This window comes from Arachis duranensis, chromosome 5 (assembly GCF_000817695.3).
Source record: "Arachis duranensis cultivar V14167 chromosome 5, aradu.V14167.gnm2.J7QH, whole genome shotgun sequence".
In the NCBI taxonomy this organism is placed as follows: domain Eukaryota; kingdom Viridiplantae; phylum Streptophyta; class Magnoliopsida; order Fabales; family Fabaceae; genus Arachis; species Arachis duranensis.
The window spans coordinates 29718259-29730882 of record NC_029776.3 but is presented as its reverse complement, the minus strand read 5'-3'; the positions used below and the strand labels follow the sequence as shown (position 1 = coordinate 29730882).

The window sequence follows — 12624 nt, the reverse complement described above, 5'->3', positions numbered from 1 at the left end:
TCTTATATATATTTTTATTATGATGAAATATTTTATATAATTAAAAATATAACTATAGTAATTTATAAATAACAAAAATTATATATTTTTAATTTAAGTTATTAACAAAATTTAGTTAATAATATTATTATCGAGTTAGATATCCGTCGATATGAGTAAATATCAATATTCTTCGATAAATTTAACTTTACTAATACTTCATCGTATATCTTTTATCATTATGTTGCTAATATCTTTTATATTAATAACTCATATATATTATTACTTGTGTTTTAATATATATTTTTTATAATTATCTATTTAAGATATTTATAATTTGAATTGCTAACTCAACCGTTTATATTCATGACACCCAATCCCATCACTTGACACATCATCATTATTAACTTAAGTAATCATAAAAACTTTCTTCATTTTCAATTGAACCACCGAAGCCAAGAAAAAAGCCAAGAGAAAAGAAATAAAGGTGCTCATATGCATACATATATAAATATATAACAATGACACTTCACCATCCCCACTAATCAAAATCTCCACCTATCTCCTTTCATTAATTCATTCTTGCCACGGACAGGGAGAAAAAAAGAAAGGCAGAGAGAGAATGTGTGAGCTTCTATGGAAACCATGAGTTTCCAACTTTAATTTTTTATAATTTGTAACTCTAATCAAAAGTTTAATCTCGTAAAAGTGTTCGTATCTTTTTTCTTTATACGTTGACGTTATTTTTGTCCAGTAAAAATTGACGGTAATATGGCTCTTTTTTTTCTTGAGATCGGCCAATTAGAGTTTTAAAAGGTACAAATAATTTCTGACGTTTTCTTCTTCAACAGTTCGATAAAAAAGCTTCTCCATAATTTCTGTTATTTTGATTTCATATGGAGGTAAAAAATGTTATTTTAAAATTAATAGTTTTTAATTTAAAAATGCCAAAAATATTATTGAATAATTGCAAATAAATTGTGATTGTCTAGACTGATTGAATTTGATGTATAAGTATTAACTGTGAGAATGATTGAGTTGATGAACGTGTTTGAATTCTTGATTGTTTGAATTATGGCTGGAAATACGTTATGTTTATGCCTTGATTAAATGACATATAAATTGAGAAATAATGAAAGTGAGGGAGCCCGTAAAGATGGTGAAGCCTAATTTTAAGAGGAGATTCTGTCCGAGTTCTTGTAAACATAAATGAAAAGGTGGTTTTGTTTAATTTTAAATGTAAAAAAGAACATGATTGGGAGGTTTTGTAAAGTTTGAATGAACTCGTGCAGCTTTTTTCTTTGGTTCTAATAGCAAAAAATTTGAAAGAAAGCTGAATTTTACCAAAACAAAAAGAGGCTTAGCTTTAAAGAAAACGATTTGATTATTGAAAATTATTAGATATTTGAAAATAGTTTAATTGTTGAAAAGGATTTGATATTTGAAATAGTTGAAAGATTGTTTGGTTGGACCCTGGAAGGGTGGGATAGTCCGAATTCTAGGAAAAATGCTACCAAATTTTTATAAAACTCTAAGACTTTGTTTAAAGCGTTATTTAAAAGCAAATCTAATTTAAGAATATTATTTGATTTCGACTTATTATGGAAAAATTCTTATTTTCAATTCGATTTATGAAGAAAAATATAATGTTTTAAATTCAATCTTTTGAGAAGAGATTTTGCTTTAAGTCATAATTGGAGTTCGGTTTGATAAGAAAGAAAAGAAGAAGAACGAAAAGTAAAGGAAAGAAAGATAATTAAAGAAATCTCTACCACAAAAGAGTATAGGACAAGGATAAAGAAAAAGTTTTAAGAGATTATCTACCACAGGAGAGCAGATACGACTTTGTTTGGGCCTTAGTTCCAAATATATAGTGGAGACGCCCACACATTGAGAATTGTTTTCCAGATGTAAGCACGTTGAAAAATATTTGAAAGTCACAATGTATGCGACCTAGCCGTAAGATTTATAAGCACATTGTATGCATCTGGAAAGTCATATCTGGGACTGATACCCGGGTAATGTCGGGAGCGGATAGGCAACCGACACATGAGCTCATAGCCTGCTTAGAATAGAAATGCATCATATTGTTTGCGCACTTGCATTTGATTGTGGTTGTTTATTCAATTTTTCTGTGATTGTGTTGTTTGCCTTGGTGACTTGCTTGTGTGCTTAATTGGATATTTTGTTGATGTTGCAAATTTAGTAATGTATTGATGAATGCTGCTTGTGGTTGATGAATTGTTAACGTGGCAGAGACGTTTAAGTAGGGTGATTTAAAGAAAGGTTTTTAAACATTTTTTAAGTAAGACCTAGGAAAAATTTTAAGGATTTAATAGAAAAAACTGTTTTTGGGACGTGAATTAACTATTTGTATTTTATTCTATATTCTTATGGCATTCATTTAACCTACTGAGAACGTACGAGGATGACGTTCTCACCCCCTACAGATTTTCTTTCAGCAGCAAGTTCAGGAATCCTTGGCGCGGAGCCGCGACTGAACATCAGAGCTTTATGGTCATACGTATCCGTATCTCCTGTAATTGATGTAGTCTTGAATTTTTTTTCTCGTCATTTATTGACCTTGAATTTCAGAGGGATATAACTTGTATTTAAGAGTCTTAGGATGAGTTTATGTATATATATTGCTATGTGAATAAACATATTTTGTGATTAAGAGGTTTCAAGTAAAGACTTTTCATTTTTTTTGATTAAAATTCTATCTCGTATTCGCGAAAGCTCAATATTAAATAGAATTAGTATAAGATAAAAATGTTTAGAGTTAAATAATGCTCAAACTTTTAATAAGATCATGAGGTACTAAAAGTCAGGATATTACACAAGTACCTCAATTTATGTCTCCATCCCCATTTATTCCTAAGTGGATCTCCTAGAAATTTTACAGGTCTCCATTAGCTTCTCTATCATAGGTAATATATATGTAGATGTTATTTTTTTGCTATCTCTACTCGTATTTGTATTTAATTTATGATTTTTCTCTTTCTTTAAAACTTATCACTCTTGCTTTTTTTTTCACCATTAGATTGTTTTAAATAAGTTACATTTAGAAATAAAAAAATAAATTAAAATAATCTTAACAATAAAAATTCTTCTGGAGTTGATTTTTTTATATAAAAATTATTGTTATATTATTTTCGATTATAAAGAAGTGGTATGTTTTAATTTAGTATGTAGGTAATTACAAATCGGATGATTTCGATTTGTGTTTTAGAAATTTTTAAAAATTAAAGTTCATAAATTGAAAAATTAGATTTGTGTAAGTTCGCAAATTGGAGGGTCAATTTTGTATAAATTTAACAATCAAATGGTCAACTTTATGTTTTAAAAATTTTAAAAAAGTAAAGTTTACAAATTGGGGAGTTGATTTTATGTTTTAAAAATTAAAAAAAATTAAAATTCACAAATCGAAAAATAGATTTGTCATCTCTATATAAAAAAAAATACTAAATTTCACATATTATTAAAAGAATATTACTATGAATCTAATATCAAAATTAAAAAGCATGTACCGAAATTCTTTTGAGCACGAATTATAAACTCTAAAAATCAATCACTAATTAGTTATATTATATACCAAAAATATATTGACTGTTTTTTTTAAATATAAAAAATAATATATATTAATATATTCAAATATATAAGTGGTAGATAATTTTTATGGTGTAAATTTGTTGGTTCGGCCTTGCCTCGATGGAAAGAAGTGGTACTGATTGCAACAGAAGTTGAAAGAAAACCATATCTCTTTATAAGGAATAGAATCCAGTTCGGAATCTAGAAACTCTCAAGTAACTACTTTACAACTTTGCCTTTGAATCTTGATGATTGGGTTTATACTTTATATTAAAGGTTTCTTCTTTCATGAAGTACCCACAAGGCCACAACAAGACAAAGGTGATGTGTTATTGTTACTCTAGAGAAAAAGTGAAGTAAAAACAAAAGAGATAGGAGGGGGGATTGACGGTTAGGGGTAAGAAAAGAATGATCAATGAAGCATTGAACATTTTATTCTGTTCTCCAAACCTTTTATTTAAATTATTTAAATATTTTATTCACTAAAATATTAAACGTATAAAGTATTTAAATTTTTATATTGCCATTATACATTTTACTATACAGAATAAAAGATAAATAGATATAAAAATTAAATATTGTGCATACCTTAAAAAAATATCCCATACATTAAAATAAAAGTAAAAAAAATTTCAGTCTAGTATATTTAGATATGTTACCATTTGATTTATTTTAATTTTTTTATGTCGTCTAATATTATTTAAATAATTTAAAATTTTAAAATTATATTCATATAAATATTTTAAAGTTACATATATCAAGTATATAATGTTCAATTTTTGTATTTATTTATCTTTTATTCTATGCTATGATGTATATACTAAACATGACACGATACAGAAAATACTGACACATTAATTTTAAAATTTTATAAAATACATAGACTTTTTAAATAATAATAATATATATTATTTTAAATTTATTTCAAAAATACATGTTAATAATAAAACTAAATATATTAACACATAATAATATTTAAAAATATATTTACTCATATTTTAAAAAATAAAAAATTTATTAAAATACAATTAAATATAAAAAAAATCAAATTATAACAATATTTATTGTATTCAAAATATGTCCATACAAATGGCAACTCACGTCTATACTTGATAGATTCAGTGGCTTGGAGCTGTATAATGACGGTCTAAAAACTTAAATACACTCAATGGTAAATAAAATATTTAATTTTATTTATAAATTAAAAAATCGCAACCTGTCCCTTGTGGTTTCACTCTAGTGATCTAGTCTTTCATGTCTGGGAATTTATTTTAGGGTCCTCTTTTTGTCCCATTGGGGCCACTGATTCTTAACTCTTCCATGGTTTGTTCAGTACTTGAGTGAGATATCAATGAACGATTATTGTTTTTTTATTATTATAATTTCTTCTTTACAGGCCATTGTAGCTGAGTAATAATTCTTGGTTCTTCCATTGCTGAATGAATTTGGTGTAGGTGTGAACCTTGTCTGAAAGTTTAAAGGTAAACCCCATTTCTCATTAATGTTGTTTCAGATTAAAGTTTCAATCTTTTTTGTCTTTTTTGTTTTGTTTTGCAAATATCTGGCTCACGGTTTTGTGGATTCACCAATTTATGATGGTGTTTTTCTTTTTGGTGGTAGTCTAAGTTGTACTTGTGTTGGTTGCTTGCAATTATGAACACAATTTGTTGATTTTATTATATTTTGTAAAATGTTATTGTCTCTGCTATTTAAGCAAGATGGGAGAAACATCAGCTTCCAATGATGGCTTGCAAGCTTCTGTTTCATTGGGTAGATTTGAGAATGATTCATTGTCTTGGGAGAGATGGTCTTCTTTCTCTCCAAACAAGTACATGGAGGAGGTTGAGAAGTGTGCCACACCTGGATCAGTGGCACAGAAAAAAGCCTACTTTGAAGCTCATTACAAGAAGATTGCTGCCCGCAAAGCCGAATTGCTTGCACAAGAGAAGCAAAATGAAGATCAAAATGGTATGCATATCACTGGCGAAAATTCCGGTGCTGGTGCAGTCTTTGATGTATTCAACAAACCAGGTTATGTTGAAGTGGTTAAGATAGAATCTAGTTCTGTTGATGAGATTAGTAGGAGCTACATAGTTTCTAGAGATTATGTAAGTTCTTCAGCTAAGGCAGAGAATGAAGAACTGAAAACCGGATCACATAGTTCGCAGTTGACAGATAAGCCTGAAGAAGTTGTCAGCTCGAAACAAGAAGATAGTATTGATGTTGAAGTTGAAGATGTGAAGGAAATTTCGCATGTCGTGTACAAGGTCAAGGAGACAGGAAATGCCGCAGAAGTTGAAGTAAAAGAACTGACACTGGATCATACTAAGAATGTTGAAGCAAAGCATCTGACATTGGATCATCCTAGGGAATATAAGGTTTGCATTCCTATATCTGTCGAATTCATCTTCCTTTTCGGGAAAACATTGGTGAAATCATAATTTTTCTTGCTTCAAGATTGGCTCTACCTAGATGCCTGTTCTCACCATCTATTTTTGATAGGTTACCCCCATAAAAAGGGAAAGCAATGTGGCCAAGACAAAGAAGACATCAATGCAACCTACACCTAAGATATCCCAAATTTCAACACCAAGAAGTTCAAGTTCAAAGCCTACATTAATTCAAACAAAGCTACCAGCATCCAGTTCTTCTACTAAAAATGCAGATTCTCCATCTTTATCAAGGAAGCAAATTATTTCAAGTGGCCAGAGCAGAAAAGTTGCTAACAAATCCCTGCACATGTCCATGAGCTTGGGACTAAGTAATCATGATCCGGCTCCTCATAGTACAGTGGGGAAATCTTTAATTATGCAGAACATGGGAGATAAGGACATAGTGAGACGAGCATTTAAGACATTCCAGAACAATTACAACCAGCCAAATTATTCTGGTGAAGACAGATCCTTGGTGAAAAGACAGGTATGGAAAATCTTTATGAACAATTGTTGTTTACTGTTGATATGTCGGTAATGTCGCATTGATTTGGGAATGCTTTCCTATGTATATCTTGGGCAGGTTCCTGCAAGGGGGACAAGGCCAAAGGTTTCTACCTCTACAGCTCCGCAGAAAGAAAATGGACAGTATGTAAATTTTTGCTGGACAGATAATGTGTTTTGATTTGCACCCATTTAATTCCTTAATGCAATCTGTGTAACCCCACTTTGTTTACCAATTACATTCGGTTGATGCATCTCGACAAGATTTCGAATGTGTGTTTTGCTTTAGCCTACCATCAGATGATGTCGTGTTTTTGTTTTGTTTCCTCAAGAGTACAAACTTATCAACCATAAAGACTGCATAAATGATGAAACATTGGAAGTTAATGTTATATGAAGTAATTCAGTTTTGGTTATATTTAGCTCTAACTTGATCCATCCACAAATATTCCTTAATTGAAATTTAGCAAAACTATCCGTAAAACCATCGTTGTATTTTTTATTGAGTTAGAAAGTTGTATGAGAAAATATGATTACCTTTATTGATGTAATGTAACATAAGATCAATTTTCTATGTTATGACTCTGTTGAAGTTTTTTCTATAATAGGCTTGATGTTTGCCTATACATTAGATTTCCTTTGATACTGGGAGTTCTCATTGGATTTTGAAAGTAATGCTTATTTCTACTGACCAAAAAATGCTCTCGCCTTTTGTCTTTTAAACAGTCCTTTAGAAAAATAGAGGAAAAATCGAATACAAAAATGGTGGTAGAAAGAACACATCTTCAACCAAAAATAAAGGTACTCTTTCATATATCACAGTGTTTCTCTATGGAAGATATGTGCATACATTTATAGTGAATCAAAGGCAACTGCTTAAAATATGTAGCTGAATTTTATAGGATGAGTAATCCTAGGTTATGTTGTTATTTTCAAGTAGATAAAATATGCATAAATTGGATGTTTTTCTTAACTATCTATTCTTCAATGCAGGAGGAAAAAGAGGCAGAGATCAAAAAGATAAAACCTAATTTCAAGGCTTACACCTCTACCAGCATATTGGCCAGGACAAAAAGTGTCAAAGACAAAGAGTCATTCAGAAAAGGTATGCATTATACATCTCATTTTTTATTTATTTATTTATAATTTTATGCAAAACACCCTCCTGCACCTGTATTTGTACCTGGTACAGGCACTGCATTCCTACCTATGCATCATCATCTTGGTAATTTGTAGTGTTTATTGCCTTACAATTTTTATGTGCTTAAACTTACATCAAACATTCTAAATATCATCTGTTATTACATTTTAAAGACAAGTGTATAAATGATTACATATCTAAAAGCTTTACCTTTAACTTGAAGTTAGCTAAAGCTTGGACTATGGAGATTCGTGAGACACTTGGCTGTCTAGTTTTGCTGTTAGACTTATTTTTTCCACTGTCAAAATGAACTTGTATAATGTTTACTGGGTCAGAATAGAGATAGTAGTAGGAGTTCTTGCTGTGCACATTCTAACAGCATTTCTAGGAAACGCTCCCTTTGAGATATGAACATTTGCTGACAAATCGCCCAGTCTTTACCTCGACTGCATGATGAATCCTTTTAAAGTAGGAACTTGATTACAAACTTCTAAACTATACGGACTTCCAGTAGTTAAACCTATTAAATACTAACTCATTTTCATAATTTAGAAACATCCCCAATTCTTTGAGTGGTAATATCGATACTTTATTTACATGTATGTGCCAGAGCCCAGGCAGAAAAGAGGGTCCGGTGTAGGGTGAATTCAAAAAATTGGATTAAATGAAGCATTGACAAAGGCTGCAGCCTGCATGTTCTAAACTTATATTCCAGCTTACAAATATTCAGTTCCTGTATTGGATAATCATTCAATGTATTTTATTCGTCCAGGTTGATGCTAAGATTGGGAACCCTTGGTAGCCGCCCACTGCCACAGGTGGTGAAGGTAAAGATAAAGAGAGATCAAAGAAAAAGAAAGAGTGAAAAAAAAAAATCTGAAATACACCATTGATTCAGATATATGATAGTATATCTTATATCTGTTGAGGGGAAATTTTTATCGGAGCTCGTGAATCATGGAAGGACTAGAAGGAAGAAATTAATTGAAAATGGCATCCATAGTTGATAATTAATTTCTTCCCTCACACCCCCTTCTACAATAAGTTTTAGACAACATTGTACAATGTCTTTAATGATGTTGTTTTTCTTTTTGTTTTAGGCATACATTTCTTGTAGGTAGTTGCTCCTTTTACATATTCCCCCCTCTTGAGTCTTGATCCATTGTAGACCATTATCAAATAAAAATGCTTAGGTTTATATAGTTGCAGCAACCAATTATCCCATTCACGTGCAATAGTGCAAGACCTTCTTGTTATGTGGGGAAACAGGGTGAAGAATTTCCAGAATCAGGTAATCCAAGACTTGTAAAGTTGGCTACAAGATGCAGATTCACTCGAGCTTGGCATGTATACGTTCTTCAATAAGCTCTCTATTTGTTACTATATGATGATAATTCAGTAAGAATTGTACTAGAAACTTAGAATGCAGTTAGTTTAGTTCTATAGGAGTTGCTTTTAGTTTTTCTAGTGTTTAATACTTCTACATGTATTAAATTCATGTATAAGTACTGAGTAGTGGGGAAGCATAATTACTACTTAAAGAGTTAAAGCCAATCCTTGTAATAATATAATAATAAATGGTGAAAGAACTTACTTTTCTATATGATATCACTAATTAGATGAATTGAAGATGTGTATCGAAAGAAATTGAAAGAATCAAAGATCCTTGTACACCATTAGAACCTAGAAGCTTCTCCAAGAACATGGTTCTCTATACAAAATTATAAATGAAATGTGCAGTTACACGTTGAAAAGTGAAAACATTCCAAATTTCGAATCATTTTGGCCCTTGCAATGTTGTTTTTCATTATGGGGTTTGAACTCTACCTTTTGATGTACAATAAAACGCTCAGATAAGAAAAAAAATTTGAATTGTTTAGGCCTATGGTAACCTTGGTTATCTCTAGTGACTAAGATTAGGCCAAACCAGGATTCCTTTGAGCTGCTTGCTATGTTCAAGTGGGTTCAAAACCTCAAAAGTCCTTTCTACTTTGTGCACTTCCTCTTCTGCATGTTACGAGCAATCTCAATGCATGCTTGATCAACCATTCCCAGAAAATCCTTCACTATCTCAAACAGTTGAAGCGGTTGTTCACTCTCTTTCCATGCCCCTCCTCCTTGATAATAAGCTGTTGTTTTCTTCACAAGCTGCATCACCCTTCCATGTTCTTCACTCACCAATTTCACTTCTTCCTCAGCTTCTGATAGAAAACGGTTCATTTCTCTTGCAAAATTCCCTCCTTTATCATTTCCTCCACACTTCAAAACGAGTTCTCGAATCTCAGCTATCCTTGCTGAAAGTGCTGAGATTGAACCAACAAAACTTTTGTAATCTGTTAGTGTTGCTTTCTTTACATTGGAGAACTCAGAACTGACCCCTCCAACAATTGGCAATCCTAGTATTATGTATTCCCTTTTTCTTTGTTCATCTGAAACAGAATTCTCAGTGTTTCCACTGCTAATACTGCTGCTACTTCTACTTCTGCTGCTACTTCGGCTCACGCTGTAGTCTCGATTGAGAACAGCACGTTTGCCTTCAGATCGGACCACTTCCTCAACCACAAAGTGAAGCAATGTGGTTTTTCCATCGGTGCTCTTCACATCAGAAAGTTTCCTAAGAGAAGCCAAGTTGAAAGCTTGAGCATTACCTCTATGAGTACCTGCATTCATGCGATTTCCGGCCTTAAGCACTGCTTCAAGAAGCTTCAGGAACACTCCTTGGTTCCTAAGCTCCTTACATCCCAACTCAAGTGTCTGCAGAAACTCCTTGATTTCGACAATCTCGGCATCATAGTTCAGCCTGAACAGCATGGCATTCAAGCGCTTAAACGCCGAAGGAACGGCTTTGAGAGTATGATACAGGAAGGACTCCGCTGCAGGAAGGTTTTCAGGATCTCCTCTGTATTGGAGTATTAGAGATTGCTCTTCTTCTGTTGGAGCAACTCTAGAAAGCTTTTCAATGGTATCTGTGTTGAGGCCATGACCATCAAGGAGTGCATCAAAGACTTCTTTTCTTGATATTGCAAGAGATTTCAACACAATGGCAGTGTTCTGTGATTTTCTTGGGTCAAGAAGGGTGGATGCCTTTGTTGATGGAGCTGAGGCAGAGGAACCCTTGCTTGGACTCCCTGAATCATTCGCTTTTGGGGTGTTGTGGTTAACAACATAGCCAAAGAGAGCTTCCATAAGATCATCATCGACCCTGAAGAATTATATGTAAACAATAAGTGCCAAATTCAAATGATCAAAATTTGCATATTAGTTTCAGTGAATTGAATGTGATAGGAATATTAGTATTATACCTGAAGGAGCCACGGTCAATTTTGTCCCAAACCATGGAGTGATCAAGATTAGCATTGACTTTATCCCAATGCAGAGGCTTCAGTTTCACTTGACGATTGCTGGTTTCTTGCATATCTTCATCTTTAGATTTGCCTTTTCTCGAGTATGATGGTGCTTCAATAGGGGTAGGAGGTGGTTTTGATGATGACTTTGGATTTCCTCCCTTTGGTGGCCCCTTTCTAGAAGGAATCGGTGGAGGCGGCGGTGGCGGGGCTTGGCTCTTTCTACCAGTAATTGGTGGAAGAGGAGGAGGTTGTGGTGGAGGTGCTTGGCTCTTTCTTTCTGGTACTGGTGGAGGACATGGTGGTGGCACTGCTTGGCTCTTTGGAATTGGTGGCGGAGGTGGTGGAGGTGGCGGCAGTTTAGGTGCTGAACTTTTTCTATCTTGGATTCTTGGAGTGGAAGGTGAAAGTGGTGTAGGAGTTGATGATGAAGAAATGGAGGGTGGTTTTGGTTGTGAATGGCTAACAAAATCAAGTTTATCAAAACCATTAATTGGAGGAGGAGGATGAGGTGGTGGAATCTTCATAATAGTGTATGGTTCTACAGGAAATATATTCAAATGTGAAGAATTTGAAGATAACCCTCTTAGCAAAGGAGTTTCTTGAACATTAGATTCAGGTTGTGTCCTTTGATCATAATATCCTTCGTGATCGTTTTCTTTGTTTTTGTGACTTTTACCCAATACCTCTTTTGAGTTCTTACCATCTTGAAGCCTTTTCCAATATACAACATCCAAACCATTCTCATCAACAATCAGCCCTTTTATGTTACCTTCCATTCTCTCATACACACTCACCTGAGGTTGAGGTTGAGGCTGAGGCAGAGGCACCACAACATTCCTATGATCTCTATGTGTTGCAGAAGAAGCCATGGTTGTTGTAGTAGTGTTGGTTATGTCAATTCTCTTCTTTGCTCTGAAGCACCTTAGACCTAAGAAGAACACAATTCCACAAACAGCTAGTGTGCATGCTGCAGTTGCAGCTACAGCCTTCGCTACTTTACTGTTTGATGATGGTGATGGAGATGGCGGTGATTCTTCCGGATTTATTGTTGGTAATGATGGTTCTTCTGCTGTTTCAATTGGATAGAAAGTTTCAATGTTCTGAGGATCAAAATTGGTTTGGGAATAACATGTTTGTATCAAAAAAATATGTGAAACAAAGAGAAGGCTCAGAAGAAGCACAGCATTCTTCAGAGCCATAACATTAGAGAATGAAGCATGGATTAGATTACATTCATCACACGGTTTTCTAAATCCTAAGACAAGAAATTTTAATGCACTTTTTCTTCTTCTTCTTCTTCTTCTTCTTCTGTTCTTTCCGTTGATTATAATTGAAAGTTTGTCCATTTTCTTGTTATATTGGTTTTGTTAGTGTCTGAAAGTTTCAAAAGAAGTAAGCTGATAAACGTCGTTAGTTGGTAGTTTCCAATTTCATTAAACCATGCAATGACCAACATGACCCTGGATCTTAGAAATGAGTAAATGGCGTAGTTGAGGGGTATTTTAGTACTTTTGTGGCAGGATTTGGTCAAACTACAAAAGGATATGTGAATTAAGTAGTATTTGAAAGAGACTTGTCACTTGTGCACTATTCCACTGACTATGTCAAACATGTTAATATTGCATGCGGG

At 33.2% G+C, this 12624-nt stretch overlaps 2 protein-coding genes and 1 long non-coding RNA gene across 5 annotated transcripts; 2 read left to right on the top strand and 1 right to left on the bottom strand.

The window, feature by feature from the left end:
* Positions 1–4785: 4785 nt before the first annotated feature.
* Positions 4786–7010, top strand: LOC107489025 (protein WVD2-like 7). Of its 3 annotated transcripts, none has more exons than XM_016109810.3 (5): positions 4804–4893; positions 4967–5051; positions 5289–5948; positions 6073–6489; positions 6586–7010. In XM_016109810.3, exons 3-5 carry the CDS (start codon positions 5289–5291, stop codon positions 6685–6687), a joined length of 1179 nt encoding a protein of 392 aa, XP_015965296.1. In that variant the 5' UTR covers positions 4804–4893; positions 4967–5051; the 3' UTR covers positions 6688–7010. The 3 variants fall into 3 exon arrangements, with proteins under 3 accessions (XP_015965293.1, XP_015965296.1, XP_015965294.1); XM_016109808.3 differs by having other exon boundaries at positions 5285–5948; XM_016109807.3 differs by having other exon boundaries at positions 4786–5051; positions 5285–5948.
* Positions 7011–7226: 216 nt separating this feature from the next.
* Positions 7227–9184, top strand: LOC107489027 (uncharacterized). The gene is made up of 3 exons (XR_001592050.3): positions 7227–7307; positions 7500–7611; positions 8420–9184. It is a non-coding gene; the product is annotated as an uncharacterized LOC107489027 (long non-coding RNA).
* A 110-nt stretch (positions 9185–9294) lies between these two features.
* On the bottom strand, positions 9295–12303 carry LOC107489026 (formin-like protein 4). The gene is made up of 2 exons (XM_016109811.3): positions 10950–12303; positions 9295–10849 (listed from the first exon to the last, which is right to left on the bottom strand). Exons 1-2 carry the CDS (start codon positions 12191–12193, stop codon positions 9634–9636), a joined length of 2460 nt encoding a protein of 819 aa, XP_015965297.2. The 5' UTR covers positions 12194–12303; the 3' UTR covers positions 9295–9633.
* Between the last annotated feature and the right edge of the window lie 321 nt (positions 12304–12624).